This window comes from Podarcis raffonei, chromosome Z, assembly GCF_027172205.1.
Source record: "Podarcis raffonei isolate rPodRaf1 chromosome Z, rPodRaf1.pri, whole genome shotgun sequence".
NCBI classification, from domain to species: Eukaryota; Metazoa; Chordata; class Lepidosauria; order Squamata; family Lacertidae; genus Podarcis; species Podarcis raffonei.
The window spans coordinates 24,933,653-24,955,018 of record NC_070621.1 but is presented as its reverse complement, the minus strand read 5'-3'; the positions used below and the strand labels follow the sequence as shown (position 1 = coordinate 24,955,018).

At 43.6% G+C, this 21,366-nt stretch overlaps 1 protein-coding gene across 2 annotated transcripts in view; it reads right to left on the bottom strand.

Annotated features, from left to right (window-relative positions):
- Positions 1-21,366, bottom strand: part of TRPC5 (transient receptor potential cation channel subfamily C member 5) — a 178,396-nt gene that overhangs the window by 130,184 nt on the left and 26,846 nt on the right. For both annotated transcript variants that reach the window (XM_053374135.1, XM_053374134.1), the window contains one exon: positions 2,981-3,379. In XM_053374135.1, coding sequence (XP_053230110.1) covers positions 2,981-3,358 — 378 coding nt within the window. In that variant the 5' untranslated portion in view covers positions 3,359-3,379. The remainder of the gene's footprint in view (positions 1-2,980; positions 3,380-21,366) is intronic.

Sequence of the window (21,366 nt, the reverse complement as noted above, 5' to 3'; positions counted from 1 at the left end):
AGTATTCTGTTTCTTCTCAATAGAACGACAAGATCTCTGTAATAAGTCCTTACATCCAAAATATATTTGGGTATATCCTTAAAGATCTCCACAAATGACTCTTCAATTTCCAAAGTTCTTTGGTAGTGCAAATTCAAGATTTTGTCTCTTTCTTCTTTTGTTCTTAAGGTAATCAAACAGTCTCTTGCTTTGTTCTTTCTTTGTCTTTTACCAAGTCTAAATGCACTCACTATCTTGAATTCTTCCTTCCCCAGGTCCTGTTGCCAAAAATCTGTAAATTCCTTTGTAAGGAAGTCTGCCAGATTGTCTTTCTCACTTTCAGGTACTGCTCTGATTCTTAAATTTCTCTCCTTTCCTTGTAGTTCAATCATAGACAGTGTCAGATCGTGATCCTCTAGTTTCTTATATACCGGTGGTATCTTCTCCTGAGTGGCAGTTACAATTTCCTTAGCTTCCTCTGCTATCTTTCGAGTCGAGCTACTTGTTTATTTGTTTCTGCTACCTGTTTGTTTGTCTCTGCTACCTGTTTGGTTAGATTTTCCAAGGATTCATTAATTTTGCCAAGTGCCTGGGCCAATACATCTTCAGATGACATAGCTTTTGGTTTTACTTGCAAAGCAGCAGCTCCACCTGTGCCTGCTGCTCCGGATGTTGAAGCCCTTCTCTGATGTGTAATATCAGTCTTGTATTGTCTGCCGGACCTGGTAGTTTTTTCCTGTGCCAGCTCTATCTTCCCTTTCTCATTTGCCATAACACTCTCATGTAAAACCCAAGGTCAGTCTCATGCCTGGTAGATTTGTTTTGAAGAGGAATTTTCCAAAGCTTGGTTGCTTAGTGGCTTAATTGTTGTTGCAATATAGTCTCCTCTAGGGAGATACACTTCCAACTTCACTTTGCAACTTTTAAAACAAATATGATCCTTATAAGTCCCCCGTATCCCTTAAAAGCCACAATTTCAATGTCCTTAAAAGTTACTTTATAGTCAAAAGCAGTTCTAAAAACACTGTATCTTTCACAGAGTTATTTCAGAATTCTTTACTCTTAACGTGCTGACAGTCTTCCCACTGATCGGCTTTCCCTGTCATAGGCAGTCCGTTCCCAGGTTTTAGAGGCAGCGTATATATCTTTACTTCCCTCTCTTCTTGCAGGTAAATAATGCTCAGATTTCCCCGCTCCGCTCCTGCAAACAGGAGGGGAACCGCTTTTTTGATGTTGGATTTTAAGCCTTTAGGAAACGTCTTTCAAAGTTACAGCTTTATAGTCTCTTTGCTTTGATCTATTTACAAGCCGGAAAGGCAGACTTCCTGTTTGTACCTTTCCCGTTTCAGTGCCAAAATTACTCAAAATTTTCTCCAATTAATTCGCTTAAACCTACTCACGGGTAGTTGCTTTAGAGTCCAATTATCCAGAAAGAAATCAGCGCTCTCCGGCCATGGCCGTGCGGCTTCACTCCGCGGAAAGGATAGACGACTCTCAGCCCCGCACCGCTCACCCCCGTCCCATTCCGAAGCCTTTAAAAAGGCTCCTTTGCAGCAGGGGGGGCACAAATGGTGCCCACCGAGTCTCCAAGTTCACAGGCTTCACCGCCTGTGATTTTTTCAGGTCCCCGCTTCGCTGCAGCGGCAAGACCCAGTCCCGCGGAGCCGATTCCCTCCGGAGCTCAGAGGGAATCCGCCATTAGTCGCTGGCGCTGACCGGAAGTCCTCCTTTCCTTTCCTTTCCTTTCCTTTAAAAACGTTTTTATTGGTTTTCCACTTGCCTCGTGCTCTCCAGGCACTGGTCTGAGTGGTTTTCTGTTTGCCCTGAAACTTTCCCTGAGAAAACCTGCTCCTTAGCCCTGAATTGGAGCAAACATCAGCCCACTGAAAACCTGATTGATGTTTACTCCAGTTCAGAGGTAAAGAGAAGGTTTCCCAAGGGGAAAGCGGTGGGACAAGCGAAAGTCTGGGTGAGCCCTTAGGCAGCAAATACTAGGATGCTAAATTCCACTCCACTACATGGGGGAGGGACGCAGCTCAGTGGTAGACATCAGCACTGCATGAAGAAGGTTCCAAGTTCTTTGTGTGTAGCACTCCATAAGAAAACTTTTGAGAAGCACTTTCAAAGTGCTGTGTGAGATATTGCTTTGAAATGGACTTTGCAAGGCCCAGCAGTTGGGAGATAGTCCATCTTTGCTGAGCCCGTTTTCAAAGCACTATCTTGCAGTGCCTCTGCAAGATCTGTTTCAGCTGAGCCACCTTCATGCTTCCTGTGCAATCTGCTACTGTATATGATATTAAATGAAGGGCAGGTGGGTGGGTCTTGGCCTAAATGGGGAGGGGGCTTGAAGGCCTGATTTGGTCCATGGACCAGAGGTTCCCCACTTGTGGCCTAAGAAGAGTTTGATTTCACTCCCCATATAAAATTCTAGTGCTATCCTTTTTACATCTCATCTGGAAAACCTTCCCAGCTGTTGAACACTCCAGAAGCAGCCTCCCATGCTCCTCATTTGCTTTCACCTGGAAATGCTGTATCTGCAATACCTGAGAGCTGGACAGCTTTATTTCACGTTAAGAGGAAGTACAGGACGCCAGACAAATGCTTCACTAAAGGAAGAAAGTTAAAAGGAGATCCCTCAGCTTCAAACCCTACATCCTTAAATCTATTATAAATTTAACCTCTCTCTACCTGGATTTTGGGACAATTTCTTTTTCCCCTCCCTCAAGAATAGTTGAAAACTGCTTGACTCAAAATATCCAGTGGCAATCCTAAATTCACTTAAATTAAGTAGAAACAACTGCCTTAAGGTTTGGGAAGAATTTCTCTCTCCACCCCAATAAAGCTGCAGAAAATTAAGATTCCATTTTCACAAAGGAACAATATTTTCAGAAAACTGGTGTGATGGGTCTTGGCCCAGTCTTCATAGAATTATCTTAGGATTCTCCTCCATTTAATTTAGACAAACAATTATATGCAGCATTTCTTTTCATTCTTGACATACCTGTTTCTCCCCACTTGGCTTTCTATAGTTCAGAAGAAGCTCCACAGCCCCCACCACTTCTTTCCTTATTGCATACAAGAGAGCATCACCCACGTAGACACTGTGGCTCAGTAGCATCTCCATAATCTCCAGGTTTTCATTCTCTATGGCTATTAAAAGGGCACTGCGTCCAAGAGGGTCCATGCAGTTAATGTTGATGTTGTAGTAGATTTCAGCCTCCTCCAAGGCATGCTTCACACTGGCATAGTCCCCCTTTTCCACAGCACTGAGGTAGGCCTTCTCCTCCAATGACAGTTCTGCTTCTGCCCGCACAATCTGCAAGGGGATCCGGTCTCTGTAGGGCGAGTAGTTCACCTTTTTGTAGTACAGCTGAGCCATTGTTCATAACAACTGGGTGACCTGAATGGGGGGAGGGGGGAGAAAGAGAGCAGTTCTTTCAGATGGAGCTACAAAATTTGTTACTTATCTTGTGCAGGAACAAAGAGATCAGCATTATACTGAGTCAGACCATTGGTCCATCTAGCTCGATATCACCCACACCTACCAGCCCTACCTAAAGATGTCAGGGATTGATTATGGAACCTTCTGCATGCACATCAGATGCTTTACCACTGAGCTACAACTCATCACAAAGTCCTTGGTGTGTGTGTGTCCCATATTGCACATTCACCCCCTTGATTTGCAGTGGAGGGGGAGAGGGGAGGTTCTTCGTGTATACAACTAATAATTCTGAGCCAGTGTAGTACATTGATTGAAGCAAGGGTGGCAAATCTGTGGCCCCCTAAAAATTGTTGGACCTCAAGTCCCATCAGCCTCCGACTAGCATGACCAGGAATGATGAGAGATGAATTCCAACAGCATTGGAGAGTTACAGGTTTCCCTTCCCTGGGCTAGAGTTTGGGGCATCACTTGGGGAGACCCAAGTTAAAATTCCTGCTCAGCCACAAAACTAATGGGCAGGTGATTGGCCATAGTTGGCCATAGTAAGTCAGCACATTGGTACATATACCCCAGTGCCACCAACTTTGACTGGCAGAACTCCCCAAGATCTTAGGTAAAAGTCAAATGGAGATGAAAGGCATTGAATCTGGGACCCTCTATGTGGCTAACTACTGTGACCCACCAGACATGGCTGGACTCCAGTCTCCATCAGCCACAGCGTGGGGCAAGGTTCAGGGAGAATGGGAGCCATAGCCCCACGACAACATTTGGAGGTCTACAGGCTAGCCACCCCTGCTCTATGTGCAGAACATGTGCCCTGTCACTGAGCTATGGGGCCATGCGTATACACCAACATGATATGATTAACATTATATTAACATAGACACTTATGTAACTCTTCTAGCTGTTCCAGGGACCAGGTAGATGGTGGTGGTGGTGGTGATGATGATGGTGATTTAATAAGTCAAAAGCAGTAGTCAAAACCAGGCTCAGTAGCTTATTGGCAGCTGGTTTTTACATGAAAACAGCCCTGCTGTTTTCCCAGAGGTACAATTCACTCTTGATGGAATGTCATCAAATCCCATTGCTTTTGGGTGACTGGCTCCTTTCTATTCAAAGTGCACGGTAGCAAGAAGACCCCCTGTGCTAGCCATCCCAGGATCCACAGGACTGTTGATTCTAGAGATGACTAATGTAGAGTCCTGGTCCAATCTGGCTCATTATTTGCTCATAACAATTCAAGTGAGCCTGGCTTTGCAGTCAGAGTGCTGCAGATTCCTACTCCCATGTCGAGTGTAATGTGGATAAATTGTGCATAAGCCCAGTGCCTCTTGTTTTAGAGCAGCTGGGGCAGATCCTCCTCCTGAGCAAGCCAGATACAGGTGTAAGGTGGCTAATGGGCACTAATGACTTCAAAGTTCCATGTTCTAGCACAGTCCGCCTCTAATGAGCAAACGTTTACTTTTGTTACTTTTCCCCAGAAGAACCGGATCTGACTTTTCCCCAGTGTGCTCTGTGTGACCTTGCAATCATTTTATTTGCATTCTGACACGTTTAATTATTTTTAGTGCAACCTTCTCTCTTTTCTCAATTTATAAATAAACCTGAAGATGGCTTGAGTATACAAAAAAAAAAAAGGAAAAGGAAAAGCTTCACTGGCTCCCCATGGTCTCCCTACCGAAATAAGCTCTTCCCTTGAGCAAAAAGCTGAAAATTGAATTTCAATTCTTAGTATCCATTAGGTCGCCTGGGGAATGAAAGGTCCCCGACCAACAAGCAAGATAGTCTGTACAATGGAAGGAAGACGGGTGGAGGGAATCATTACCTCCAGGGAGTATTGAGTTAAGTCCTTAAGCACCATAGTTATTTCCTTTAAGTTGTGGCCAAACCAAATGGACTATCATAGATCCTTCTAAACAAATCCAGCTGTGGCAAAGCAGAATTGCTCTTTGCTGGTGCCCTTGGAATAAGCTTTCTCATTTTTGTTTCCCACTAGGTGGTAAGATGAGTGTTTGCGGGAAGCAAATGACAGAGGAAAAACGGCTCTAGGGACATTGGAGTTGACACCACTCTCTCACATTCATGCCACCAATGAGATCATTGTCGCCAGTCAACACCTGACATCAGATCAGTGTTCCATGTTATCACAATCCTGCGCTGTATAGATAGTTGCTGCAGAGCCAGTCCAATTCCTGAAGAAAGAAACTGCCATTTCAGGCTGGGCATGAGAGGGCCATAAGCTCTACTTTGCAGACAGTCCTGTATTTCAGGAATGTGGCTGGGGGCTCCCATGTTTGGCCCTCAAAACACTCCCTAGGCCACACCCCTCACCATCTGAGCTCCGTGCTCTCCTTAAGTGCAGTTGCCTGACTGGAAAGTGTCACACTGAAATATGATAATGCCTCTTGCTTGCCCAGATGCAAGATGCAGAGATGGGAGTGTGTGTTTCATGTGTGTGCATGTGTAGGAAACACTGACTTTCAAATGACTGCAACGTATACCCAAAGGTAAGTTGCATCCATTGCCCCAATTACCACTGGCATACACCCCTTGAACAAGGGACGCGGGTGGCGCTGTGAGATAAACCACAGAGCCTAGGATTTGCTGATCAGAAGGTCGGTGGTTTGAATCCCCGCGACGGGGTGAGCTCCCGTTGCTTGGTCCCTGCTCCTGCCAACCTAGCAGTTCGAAAGCACATCAAAGTGCAAGTAGATAAATAGGTACCACTCCAGTGGGAAGATAAACGGCGTTTCTGTGCACTGCTCTGGTTCACCAGAAGCGGCTTAGTCATGCTGGCCACGTGGCCCGGAAGCTGTACGCTGGCTCCCTCGGCCAATAAAGCGAGATGAGCGCCCCAACCCCAGAGTCGGTCACGACTGGACCTAATGGTCAGGGGTCCCTTTACCTTTACACCCCTTGAAGTGATTGTGGCCCTTAGGATGAAAGAGGTAGGGTTGACATATTTCAAACAGTGAAAATCCAGGCAGAAAAGTTGTTGAGATTTTTGGGCAAAATTGTAAAAAATGCTGTTTCTAAGCTATTTTGGTGGGGGAAACGGCATTGCCAACATAGGCTGCCATACATCTGGATTTTCCTGGACTTTCCCTGGTTTTCCACCCAGACACTCCTGCCGACTGCAGTATTCCAGATGTATTCAGGAAAATTTGGACATATGGCAACCCTAGAAAAAGGTCCTCTTGCCTTGCTCTATATCAGCATTTCCCAAACTTGGGTCTCCAGCTGTTTTGGGACTACAGTTGCCCTCAACCCTGACCACTGGTCCTGCTAGCTAGGGATGATGGGAGTTGTAGTCCAAAAACAACTGATGTCCCAAGTTTGGGAAAGTGTGTCCTCCCTCAAAGAGGGCACGTGTTGCGGTGAGACCTGGAGACTGACCTCCTGTGTTGTGGGTGGGTATACAGTGGACGCTCGGGTTGCGAATGTGTCCAGGATGCACATTCACAACCCTCAGCATTTGCAACCCACGTCTGCGCGTCTGTGCACACACGGGTTGCGGTTTGGCGCTTGCACAAAGTGTGATTTAGTGCTTCTGCGCATGTGCGACTGCTGAAACCCGGAAGTAACCCATTCTGGTACTTCCGGGTTTTGGCGGTCCGCAACCCAAAAAAGCGCAAACCTGAAGCAGCTGTAACCCAAGGTATGACTGTATTGGACAAGCCACAACACCCAGTTGGTAGGTCCCTCATTGCTGGGCTTAATCTGGCCAATGGGCTGCAGTCTAAATGGTTCGAGCGACCAATATATGCCTATGCACATGACCCAGAGCTTCCTTTTTTGGCTCATCCATTGGAACACCCACCCACCTCTCCCTATATTTTGGGTCTTTTGTGATTGACCTTGCTATGCCGTCGTGTGTCATCTGTCATTGGGACAGGGGCATGGCAGGAATTTTCCCCACTTGGCTGATTGGCTGTTGCTGTTGTTGGCTGTGCAGGGAGCTAGCCGAACCAGAGCCTATGCAACCATGAACTTTCTGTAATCAATAAAGTTGTGGCCTAAATTCTGCCAAAAACCAAAACTAAAATTTGAGTCAAATGTGTCTTTATTTAGAGGGAAGGTCTCTGGGTCTGAACACGCAAACTCTTCTCAATATTAAGGAGCCCTGTAATAGACAGGCTGCCTGGTCCAACCCTGTTAACAGATGGAATGGGAAATGAAACTGAACTAAAGGAACAGCTTCTCCCCATGAAGCACAATAACTAAACTAAAACACACACACACACACACACACACACACACACACACACACACACACACTTCCTGCAAGAGATACTCGATATAATAACTTCATTCATTCATTCATTTCATAAATTTATGCACCACTTGATTGTAAAAACAACCAAACTAACCTCAAAGCAGTTTACAAAAACATGAAATAATAATTAACAACCCTACTTTTTAAAGATACAAAAGTTGAAATACTGAAACAGATTAAAATTACCACAATCATAAAAGGATATCATGTCGAGGTTCAACCCGAATGCCGCTGGAGATACATGAACCTCCCAAAGTCTGAACTCAAAGGGCTGAGCTTTTGTTCTCACAAAAAGCTCAACAACTTTGTGCCATCTCCCCCCATTTTCTTAAATTTGAGTCCCCAAAAATAGGGGGCATCTTATACACAGAAAGATACGGTACTTGCTTAGGCTCATAGGAGGCAGATGCAGCCTTCCCCCTTAGGCAGTCATCAGTGAATCTCAACCATAGGGCAGACAATATCAAAGGGCATATTGGCCCAGGTGGCACAGCAAAAAAGACAAGCCTCATGCAAGTAAAAGCAAACACACACACACCAGGGGCAGATTTAGGACTGTGTGAGCACGCACTGGGTGCAGTCCAGTAAGCGAGGCACTGGGCTTTAGGGAGGAGGTATGAGGCTCTGATAGGGTAGAGTCCTCCCATTTCCTTCCCAAAGCCTAGTTAGCACTTTCCCATGCTGCTTTGGGAAAGCAGCATGAGGGGTGAGGGTGGGGGAAATTTTGGGCTCGGACAGGACGCCATAGTACCCAAGTCTGCCACTGCACACTCACACACATGTGGCCTGGCCCAATTGATCTAGAAGGGCAAATGCTTTCTGGCCAAACAGTGGTGGTGGTGACTGGTGGCTTTAAATAATAGTCAGACAAATCTATAGAGCAAGGTATGTCTAGCAGTAAGAAGACAGAGCCTCCAGATAGCGTATCTCTGAATGTCAGATGTTAACCACATTCAGGTGAGCTTCCCTGACTGGCCACTTCTGTAGATAATCAATGCCTATGATCTGATTTGATGGGGCTCTTCTTTTCTCCTTAAATCCACAAAAGCAGCGCTGCTTACATTCTTGCTTAACTAGAAGCACTTGAGGAGTCTCACTGAATCAGAAGGGGCACAATTTGTCCAATGAATTTCTTTGCTGTGAATTATTCATTCATCTCTGCAAAATAGCCTGCGGCTGCTCTCTCTCTCTCTCTCCTGCGAGTAGCTGATGCTAGGTGGAAACAGTCACATGCAATGTCCAAGATACTCTCACATTAAGGAACTTATGCAAGCTGCTCGTTGACTCTTACGTATCTGATCAGAAATGGCTGCTCTCGACTAGACAATGAGGGATTTGCAGACAGACATTTTAATCTAATTTCTGCTTTCATCTAAAATATTTGTGTAAGGAGTAAGCATGTTACACAATGCTGTAGATACAGACTCTGGGTCATACGCCTAATTCTTTTAACTTAAGTGAACACCATCATGTTGAAAGGAGAATAATGATGAACTTGATCTGTGGATGTCATTTGACTATTGGAAATTATGAGGCATCATCCCCTCTTCATCATTACCCTAAAATTCAGGCATGCAACCAAAGTGGCTTAAAACTATTCAAATTGTCAAACAAATAAATCCAGAAAGAAAAATGGTACTCAGAAGCTTTACAATAAAGGGGTGGGGGGACCAACAGTGAAAAGATCCATATTGTAAGATTATCTCAATTTTTCTCCGTTGTATGCCCAGTGGGTGCATTCTCCTTGCTGAATTTAATTGGGTTGCATCTACATATTTTATAGGTTGCATTTCTGAGTTTCTTAAAATATATGCACTCTGGCCCACATCTCCATGTTCATGCCAGCATGCATTTATACCATCCAGGGCTTCAACCCACAGTGGGCTCAGAATTTGAAACATGCCATGCTTTCTTTCATCTGTTCTGCGTCTTCCAACATTCAGCTCCATCAGATGTCCACAAGTTCCAGTGTCATGAAAGAGAGAGAAAAAAACTTTTCTCTAAACACCTTCTCCAGGCCATGCACAATCTTACAAACTTCTATTATGTTACCTCTTACTTGTATTTTCTCTAAACAAAAACAAACAAAAACCAAATGCTGCTACTTTCTTCATAGGGGAACCACTCCACCCTCCTGATCATTTTTAAAAAGCTTTTTAAAAGATTTATTATTCTTAAAAATAAAAAAGAACTGTGTAACCAGAGCTTATATGTTGATTTTATTTAGGATATATTAAGCCAAATAAATACAAAGGTGTTAAAGACCGTTAGGAGCAAGTGCTACCCCCCCCCAACACTTGCTGCAAATTATTCTATGGACTCTCTCACTTGTTGTAATTATGCTTTTAAAACCCTTTCCCCTGCAATTGCTATCTTCCTGCAAGCCACCTTTGATGCTTCTAGTATAAATCTTGAAAAGGAAATTTCAAGAAATAAATAAACCCAAATTATGGAGCTTATGAAATTGCCTTGATTGTAGTGGTACATTTGAACCACAGCCTGGTGAATTTTTACACAGAATGTGGTTACTGTATTCTTATTTATTTCAAGAAACGGATCGTTTTTTTGTTTTTTTACAGTAGCATCCTGTGTGATAGGGAGGAGGCAAAGAACTGCCCTCCGGACACTGGCATTGCTGCAGCTTTCTTGGATTGGGCTGAGACAATGCAGGGATTTGGTGAAGTTTGGAATGCGCAAGCACACCAGCAGAGCCAATGCAGCACTCCAAGTTGATGTGCCTGTGCACCCCAACCTCACAAAAGTCCTCCCCTGCTCCAGCCCAGTCCAGGTAAGCTGCAGCAATGCCAGTTGCAGGAGGCCTCATAGCTCCGTCCCACAAGATAGACCAGCCAATGTGGAAAAGATTCATTGAAGGATGAAAGCTTGAAAAACTCTTCTGTAAAGCATAGGTGTGTGGGGGGGTGTATATTGGGATCTATTGGTAGGTCCCTGGGTGATTTGCAATAGAGCTACAAAGTTTCCCTACTTTAGTAGTTAAAGAATAGTATGTTAATTTGGTTTATTTTCTGGGATGGTTGACCTTTTGCTAATCATTTCTCTCTCTTGGATTCAGTGTTCCTCATTTGTAAAGTAAGAGTATTAATGGCATGCCTTTGTTCAGCTCTGCTGCTTAATTTTAGAGCTGTGCGTTAGGACTCTTGATCCGTAGTAATTCAGATGTAGATTTGCACTTCTATATGCAAGTTCTCAGTGTGTGGCTCATGGGGTGCAAGTGGAAATTGACTCCTCTGCAAGACATCAATTGAATCTGTGCCAACCCCCTGCAGCCACTATTTTTCACCTTGCCATGGTTAGTGAACCTCAGTGCTTACTTTAAAGCATTAAGATTTTGCTCTGATTATTAGATTTTTATACAAAGAACCATGGGCATAGCCAAGGGAGGGAGCAGGGAGGGGCAGCTCCCCCCCAAAAAAATAAAAATAAAAATACATAGCTAACTAAGATTCTGTCCCTCCCCCAAGAAAAGGCCTATAGCCCTCTTACAAAAGGCCTGCCCCTCTAACAAACATCCTGGCTACACCCATGAAAAGAACATAAGAGGAGTTTGCTGAAGCAAGACTCAAGCAAAGCACCCTCCTCTCCTGCAGTTTCCAGCAGCTGGTATTAAGAAGCATTAACGAATCCAGTGGCAGAGGCAGAGCATAGCCATCGTGGCTAGTAGCCATCAATAGCCTTATCCTCCGTGAATGTGTCCAATCCTCTTTTAAAGGCATCCAAATTTGTGTCCATCACTGCTTCCTGTGGGTGTGAGCTCTGTGTTTTAGCTACGTGCTGTGTGAAGGATTGTCAGGGACTGGGCAGAGGAGGAATGGTGGAGACAGCCTCCCCAGCCTGACCCTTCCAGGGAAGAGGAAGATTTGCAACAGGGGCTTGAGGGTGGTGGCAGCTCAGAGGCAGATGGGGGGCAAAGTTGGGAAATCATGGGAGAGCCAGGGCAGCTGGCTGAAGCGTTGTCATTAGAAAGTATTCCAGACCCTCCATCTCCCGGAACCTGACAAGCCTCAAAAGTAGGAGAACAAATTGCTCAAAGACAGAGGGAACATAGCAGCACCCGTAGAGGAGATGATGAGAATGAGGAAGTAGGAGAGACGGGGGTAGAGATTCACTTGGGACAATGCCATTATCCAAGAGGCTGGGTTCTATAGCCTCTCTCTAAAGTTTGAAATAAAGAAGGACTGTAACAAATTTTTCCTTGCCTTTACACTTTCCTGGTCAACCAGCCAGGAGCCACTGACAGCACCCTGACAAGGACCTTCTTTTATCTTAACAATATTCAGCTTCATTCAACATTCACAAGCTCTAGAGTTATGAGAGAGTACTTCTCCATCCATTTTCTCTGTGTCAGACATAATTTTACAAATTTATAGCATGTCACCTCTTAATCGCCTTTTCTCTAAAGCAAAATAACCTCAATGCTGCAACCTTTCCTCATAGGTGAATCTCTCCATCCTTTTAATCAGTTCGGTTGCCTTTTTCTGGATCTTTTCCAACTGCACAATATCCTTATTGAAGTGAGGCAACCAGAACTGCACACACTATTCCAAAAGCGGAAGTCCACAAGCAGAATCCAAGCACAAGAGCACTCTGCCCACTGCCTCCAACAATGCAGTGAAGGCAGAACATATACTTCCCCTCCTTCTTCCAAAGTATGTCATGATATAACAGAAAAGCAATACATTTTTAAAAGGTAATTAGAATTTTTTTTAAAAAAAAACAAAACCTCACAGCTAATAGCTTCACAGTTGCCCAACAATATCCTTCAACTACCAAAAGCTGGGGTGGACAAGAGTGTCTTTAAATTCTACCCTTAGCACAAATAATGATGGAGATGCACCTCACAGAGGTGGGCCTTCCATAATCAGGGGTCATGATACCCCACTGCTGAAGATGCTTCTATATCAGAAGTTGCCAACCCTGTGGGGCCTGTGGGCACATTTTGAATTTCGAGAAAGTGCTGTGGGTGTTAGTCATACTTTTAAAATGAGTGTGCATTTTAAATTGTATTTTAACCTGTATTTTAAATTGGTTTTTTTTCTATTATGTTTTTATTGTAATTTTACTGGTGTTAGCTGCCCTGAGCCCGGGTCTGGCCAAGGAGGGGGGTATAAATATATTATTATTATTATTATTATTATTATTATTATTATTATTATTATTATTATCTCTCCCTATCTCACAAAGCATACATTATATACATGCTGCCACCTCTCTCTCTCTCTCTCTCTCTCTCTCTCTCTCTCTCTCTCTCTCTCACACACACACACACACACACACACTTCTCCATCCAGCACACAAAGGAGCCAACTATTAGGGGTTGAGATCCCTTTACACCCAATAAAATATATGAGGGGGTCATCCCCCCCCCAAGTTGATGGGCATTGTCATTCAAATGATGTATATGTGCTGCATGTTGGGATCAATTATGCAGGGCAGGACTTACCTCCCCCTCCGCCGCCGCCAAAAATAATGATAATTCAAGATTGCACCCCAGCACACAGAACACACATATTGACAGACCACACATTCATACATACCCCCCCATCTTTTGCACAAACACACCTTCTACACAAATAGCTCCCCTTCCTGCCATGCATCTCTCTCAACCAAACACATACAGAGCTCCTTCATTGGGTATTGAAGTGCTCACCACCAAGTTCACATGGGAGGCAGGCAGCAAACAAGAAGCAAACAGCATGGGCCATTAGGTGAGCAGGGAATCTACCTTTGCCACTTCTCCCTCTCTACCATCAAACATCCTCCTAAACCAACCAAACCAGCACTGCAAGGACCCATTGCTGCTCCAGCAACTATTCTGCACTGCTCTGCCATTTTTTAAAAAATAAATAAAGCATTGAAGCTAGCCATCCCAGTGCACATCTATGAGCACCAGCAAAGGCCTTCGCTGGCACCAGGCTGGTGATCCCTATTCTATATGATCACTTAATGAATTGAAACAACTACACATTTTGGGAGTTTGGTCTTCATGTTGACCACGCAGAGGGGGCACAAAAAAAGTGTGCCATGGGGCATCCCATCATTAGCTGCAGCATAGAAGACAGAAACACTGCAATATATATATCAGCCAATATATTCTGGAGCACAAACCACAGTTTGCAGAAGTGTCAAATCTGTGGCAACCCAAGATGCATGCATGAAAGCCCCCTAGCCTGAACAACAATGCCAAAACATTTTCCGTCACTGATATTACTGGTGAACAGAACAGAGACATTGAAACAGATTCCTGTGTCGCCGTGCAATTCCTTATCAAATTCTGCAGCAAAGCCAATTTTATCTTGTTCATTGATTCCTTTCAGCTGATGACTGATAGCTGGTGGAGCCCATCAGCCCTAACGCTTCTTGATAACATACAAGAAACATCTTTATAATGTATTTTGATTCAGAAATGCATTGCTCATACATGATGAAAGCCATCTGCCTCACCAAAGGAAAGTCAGAATCTGATACACAAGAGCCTCCCCCCTCCTACCCCCTGCCAACTCCCCTTGCCTACTGGGACATTGAGTGAGCAGCCAAGCTGAAGTAAACAGGCTGGAGCAGACATCAAAATGTAGCATCTGCCAGTTCACAAATAGCATGTTGAGCGGTTTGCTATTTCAGTAAATGCACTTGGTAAGATGCTGGCAGAACTGGGTGTCTATCTTTAAGGACTGCCACTATTTCTTTTAGCAGTGGAAAATCCACCCCTTCTCCTGGTAGTAAACCTTGGCTGATATCACGCAGAGTTAGGACTAAGGGCAATCCAGCTAAGCTGGTACCAAATGTATCAGTCTGCTTTCCTTTGGACCACATTGATTTGGCCGAGAGGGGGGCCTTGTCATCTGTGCAGCCCAGGACCTCCACACACACTGCCCCAGAGGCACACTCCATTGTCTCTCGAGACAGATGTATGCCAACAAACCTATTGAAATTAATAGTTTCATTCATTTCAGGGCTTATCAACACTTCCATTTGTGTCATGATTTCTAGGCACGGATCTGTGATTTGTAGACATGGGTCTGAGAAGGGTTTTTTGGGAAAACCCACTGTTTGCTGCTGAATTGGAACAAACATCTATCATGTTTTCTGAGAATTGACATTTGTTCCAATTCCATGCAAAACAATGAGTTTTCTTCAGGAAAGCTTCGGGACACAAATAAACCCTGCCTACAGAGCAAAACTCAGTTCAATACCACCCTCTGTTTTTAATCAGCTGCTCTTGGAATAGAGGAAGTTGCCTTATAGAGTCAAGCCATGGTCCAACCAGCTCAGTACTGTCTATACTGACTGCCATCAGTTATCCAGAGTTTCAGGCGGCGGACTACTAGGAGACACTGGGGGTCGAACTTGGCATGCAAAGTAGATGCTCTACCACTGAGCTATGGTCCTTCCTGAAACATAGAAATATGGCAATCTGCCTTATACTGAATCAGATCACTGGTCCATGTAGCTCAACATTGTCCACACTCACTGGCAGCAGCCCTCCAGGATCTTATGTTGTGGTCTTCTCTCCTAGCCATACCTAGAGACGCTGGGGATTGAACCTGGAATGTTATGCATGCAAAGGATGCACTTTCCCACTGAGAGGCAGTCCATTCCCTGATGTCAGCCTCCATTTGTCCACTATTTCATTATAATTATCTTTGTTTCATAACACAGTCATACTTTTTATTACATTCAGCTCTTCTCATTACTTCCTGATTATGTCCAGTTTGTTGAGGTTGTTGGTATTTTTCCATGCCTTAGCATTCATTCGTCTTGCTACTGTTAAAAAATGTAATAACTGTTCCCTATAATGGTATGGCGCTCTTCCATCAACCTAATTTAATAGACAAGCTGAAGGAAACCATATCTGAAGCCACATCTAAGTTAAAAGAGTATTCTATAAATCCAGATTTCATAGCAAATATTTATGTATTTATATTCCTGCTCAGCGCTTCCCATTTGGGCAGTACTGCAGAGTGGTGGGAGTGGTGGGATTACCTAATAAGAGCCAAGGGGGTGGCAGGGGGTGCTGGAGGTATACATGGCTATTAGACTTTGAAAAGCTGATATCACTGGATAAGGTTCACCGACTTTGTGGAATTAATTAAACTAAATAGGTTTGACTGAATTTCGAATAAATATGCATTTAATTGTTACTGTTTGCAATTTTATTGTGTTATTATCTTCCTTAGTGGGTTGTGCAAACTGCTATTCTGAATACTGGGGATATGTTTATGGGACCAAAGGGGGTATGGATCCAAAATGTTTGGGAACCACTGCTCTAAGTGAATTGATGAAAAAAGAATTACATGAATTTTAGTGAATTATAGTCCTATTAATGGGTTTGCTTCCTTTTTTTATCCTTCATTTCTGGTTTTTAAGCTTTCAAATTTATTTTTGTAAGTTACTGGAAGGGTTTATAGTTTTTGAAATATTTGAATTTAAAAAACTGTAAGAAGGAAGAAGTACTGTCACAATCATTTTGTCATGTCCTCAAGGGGCCAACTATGGTATATTTTCCTGTCCCAACTATATTTTTCTGTCCCCCTCCCAGATGACACTTTGTTGCTACAAATATGCAGTATCCATTTAAATATCCACTCACATCATTTAAATATCCACTCCCATCACCACTATCTCTGACTGAGCCTAATGGGCACCCAACAACATTTGGGGGACCACAATCAGCCCTCTTTGTTTTTTAGATATGAATTATTTTGGATACAAAACTATCCAGTAGTGGCTGGTGTCATGCCCCGCCGCATGCTCTAAACTTTAGCCATATGATCCAATGGTGGCTGATGTCCATTAGAACTGAGAGGGCAAGCAGCAGAAAGATCCAAAGTCAATGGAACCAGAGCCAGTGACAGGTAGAGCCAACTAATTCTGGTTTTGCCCCCATCCTCCTCTCTGCTGCATTCTAAGATTACCATACTGAGATTCAGGAGGAGGAAGCTGTCAGATTGTGCCAGCTCCTGGATTGGTTGTTGGAAGAAGCAGTTATCGCTGGTAAATATTCTGATATTTTAATACCTAATGTAAATAACAGTACACTAACCCTGTGTTACCAGCAAAGATTAATTGTCACCTCCTGCAAGAAAGAAGGGGTTCTGCACCAGCAATATAATCTCTCTCCAAAAGTAAAGCCATGATTGAGGAAGCACACAAGACAACCAGGCAGTCATTTCTCACTAAGTTCATGCCCTTCAACTTCAAACTGGCCATTGTAAATAAACAGCAAACAGAAAGGAATTTATAGGAAAAAAACAATGGCACCTTGCTGTTGCTGATGAACAATGGACTTGGCTCCAGAAGCAGGAGCTGGAGCTTGGCCAGTAGACTGCATTTTCTGCAGTTTAGGACATATGCTGGGATTCTTTCTAGCAGAGGTGGTCTCAAGGCTTATATACTGTTGGGGCTGTATAAGCTGCATCTGGTGTTTGGTTGGCACATCCATTCCCATTAAAGTGAAAAACTACTTCAGACTTGGAAAGCATCCCACATAAATAACTTCTAAGACCAGCCAGTGCTCCCTATTTCAGGTGCCAGCATGGGATTGGCAGAAGCCTATCTTAAACTCCCACATGGTGCCATCTCAACATATTACATATGGAATACTAAAAGAGAAAGACAGAACCATTCAAAGGTCCCAGGCCCACAGGATTTCTAGAAATGAAAGGAGTATTGCTGCATACCACCTAAGCCTCCTCAAATTCACAATGGTCTTCTGCAATTTGGTGGTACAAGTTTTTATCTTCCAGAAATGAACTATGAACAGTCTTGTGAGTTTTCAGATCAGTTCATTCATTCATTTTCTTTCCTGCCTTTCCCGCTGAAAGAACCTAGGACAGCAAGCACATCTGTAATGTAATAGCATTGACATTTGCCTCTTTCCCTTTCCAATCTGTGTTCACAGCATAAAAATACAAGACAGAAACACAAAATGTATAATAAAAACCAGAGCAAGAACAAAACAAACCCATAACTCCATTTTCCCTTAAACATTTTAAAAGAATGTTTCAGCCTAGCTGAAGAGGAACATTTCACCTGACTCAGGTGAGCTTCTAGTGAAGGCATCGGGTAAGCTTCCCTGGGGAGAGCATTTCACAAATGGGGAGCCACTGCAGAAAAGGCCCATTCTCATGTTGCCACCCTCCAAACCTCTCATGGCAGAGGCACATAAAGTAGGACCTCATATGATGATTGCAGGGTCTGGTCAGTTCATATGGGGACAGGTGGTCCTTGGAAAAAAATGAATTGTCCATGCAATCCTGCACATTAGCAAACACTGCACAAAAAGAATATTGCTGCAATCATGCATACAACAACAAATGACCATATGCATTGGTAAGATTGTACAAAAATGATTTTCATGCAATGTTGCATATAACTGCATCAAGTTTGCTTATTTTTTTGGCAGTGTTTACATAACAAATGCAGGTGTACACAGTGATAAGGGGCCAAATTGAATAGAGTAAATTATATTGTGTACATGTACAGAATGGGAAAAAATGGAATTCCTAATGCATCATATCTAAGTCAGACATAAGTCCAGGTAATTCTGAACCTTAAAATCCAGGGAGAAATTTGAATGAGAACATTTCAGAAGCATCACTGTTATTTAGAATGCAGCAAATGCCTATACATGACAGTGCTCCCATCATGAAAGCCCTTGCAAGCTCACATCCACCATGGCATTGTATTTTTGAAAATGATTGATGTTTTGATTGGCACAACCAATATTTATCCTAGACCCAAGTCAGACAACCTTTACTGGTTCTCACGCGAATGGGTTTCCACAAAATGATAGCCTTGGTTGCTCTGAGTGGACAACTTAGATTTCCCTGCTGCTCTTTCTTTAAAAAACACAAGAAAGAATCAAGCCTCCAGTGATCAACATTTGTCTTTAACTAACAGTATCAAGGGATGCGGGTGGCGCTGTGGGTTAAAGCCTCAGTGCCTAGGACTTGCCGATCGAAAGGTCGGCGGTTCGAATCCCCGCGGCGGGGTGCGCTCCCGTTGCTCGGTCCCAGCGCCTGCCAACCTAGCAGTTCGAAAGCACCCCCGGGTGCAAGTAGATAAATAGGGACCGCTTACTAGCGGGAAGGTAAACGGCGTTCCGTGTGCTGCGCTGGCTCGCCAGATGCAGCTTGTCACGCTGGCCACATGACCCGGAAGTGTCTGCAGACAGCGCTGGCCCCCCGGCCTATAGAGTGAGATGGGCGCACAACCCTAGAGTCTGGCAAGACTGGCCTGTACGGGCAGGGGTACCTTTACCTTTTAACAGTATCAAAGCCATAGTGAGTTTCTTGCTTTCAAAAACACACACAAAAACCCCAAAAAACAGCATCAAACAAGCCCAAAATGCATCACCACAATTCAAATGGAAATGCAGATAAAAGCTTAAATCAGAAAGTTATGAGGTTTTGAAGGTTCACAGGAAGGTATAAAGAAAGGGAAATCACAGAGCTATGTAGAATAATAAAATGCTGATCTCAAGACTTGAGGATGGGAATTTTGCAATCAAAATAAATGCCACACAAGAGATGCATCAGCCAAGAGATAGAGAAAGGCCTGCATTTAATAATGCTGCTTATACACAAGAAAATGGGTAAGGTGTGGGATTTGCTTCTTATTAATAACCTACTAAAGACCCCAAATAATATTGCTGCTTGTCCAACACAATAACATGTTTGTACAGGGGAAAAGAAACAGGAGATTCCACTATGCTTTGCAACAAGAATAATATCTGACATCACACATTCATATGGCACCCTCTGTCTAATCATTCAGGAAAACAAAATGCAAACATAGGACTTAAGTCCTCATAACAGTCCTTCACCTATAGATTCCAACACATTGTATCGAAGTGATGGGAGAAAATGAGAGAGAAATAAGATCTCAGATGCTTTTTTCTGAAAACACAGATGAATTAACGTTCCAGGAAAATCTCCAGCATGAACTCTGCTGGGATAAAGAGGAGCACCCTGGAACAATACACCTGGCACTGCACTGCTGTGTTCTTCTGCAACTCCCATTCATTTCAGTATGGCAGCCTTTACCTGCAGTCTAAATGTGGCTGAAGACCACCAGGTTGATGAAGGGCTGCAGTGAGCAGTGAGAGAGACTATCCTAGTGAACTGTCTCTGATGACTCCAGCATCCACACCATTCTTTAAACACTTGGATAAACACTTTGCCCATAATGCAAAGACAGCGTATTTATGGTTCTCCAGATGGAGAAGGGCCATAGCTCTGTGACAGAGGATGCATTTTGCATGCAAAAAATCTATAAATTAACCCATGCCTACTACAAACCTCAGAGCCTAGGACTTGGTGATCAGAAGGTCGTGGTTCGAATCCCCATGACGGGGTGAGCTCCCGTTGCTCGGTCCCTGCTCCTGCCAACCTAGCAGTTCGAAAGCACGTCAAAGTGCAAGTAGATAAATAGGTACCGCTCCGGCGGGAAGGTAAACGGCGTTTCCGTGCGCTGCTCTGGTTTGCCAGAAGCAGCTTAGTCATGCTGGCCACATGACCCGGAAGCTGTACGCGGGCTCCCTCAGCCAGTAAAGCGAGATGAGCGCCGCGACCCCAGAGTTGGTCGCGACTTGACCCAATGGTCACGGGTCCCTTTACCTTTACTACAAACCTCAAACACTGATCTAGGAGTAGGCATCAATGAACACAGTGGCTCTAGCTTTCAAGGAAACATGCATAAAGTTGTGTTGTTAGTCTTGGGATCTTGCTCAGTGCATCTGTAAAGAGACATCCACTAATGAGTACAATTCTAATCATGTTGCTGCAGTGATTGCAGAACCATATTGTGGGGTGAGGTGAGAAGAAAAAGAAACAGCCTTGTGAACTGCCACCATTCTCTGCAGAACCATCTTGCAGGGAGTGAAGAAGACACAGTAGCAGCTTCTTCTAAACAAACAGATTGTCTTCTCCAGTTTATTGTGATTTTAAAATAAAATGATGCTTATTCTAATAATCTTGTGCAAACTGCACAATTGTGAGATACCTGAAAAGCAGTATATAAAATACCTTTGATAATACTAATGCTAATATCTGTTCAGAAGTAAGTCCTGCCAGGATCAACAGGGCTTACTCCTAGATAAGTGGGTATAAGATTGCATTTTAATTTAGTACCTTTCCCTTTGTCTCATATAAGTCACAAGCCTCTTGAATGCAAGATATGCATGATTATGCAAGATCGGAGATTCCGAAATAATGATTCAGAAAAACTCTATTTAGCACAAACAAACAAAAAACTGTTACTAGAGCCAACTGGTACACAAATTTGTTGAAAAGCCTTATGAATCACAAAGGGGGAAACTTGATTAAAATCATTGATTTAAAGTGGTCTTTCCCCCATGGTGAATTCAATCAATGATTTAAATGAGATGCTCTGAAAACATGTTGAAGGATTAGGTTATAAATCCCTAAAATAAATCACCTTCAGTTAAATAAATTTTCACAGCCTTACCTTCCTTCCTTCCCCCTCTTAACAAAGGCAGTTTAGCTCATTGTTAACAAGACTGTTGTCCTGTACACAAATAGGGCTTTGCAGTTTCTCCACTTTTATTACATCCAGAAAATACTTGAAAGCACTACGCTTGTTCAAAACTCTTCGTGTCTAAACCCCTGCACCCGCTAACTTGCTGATT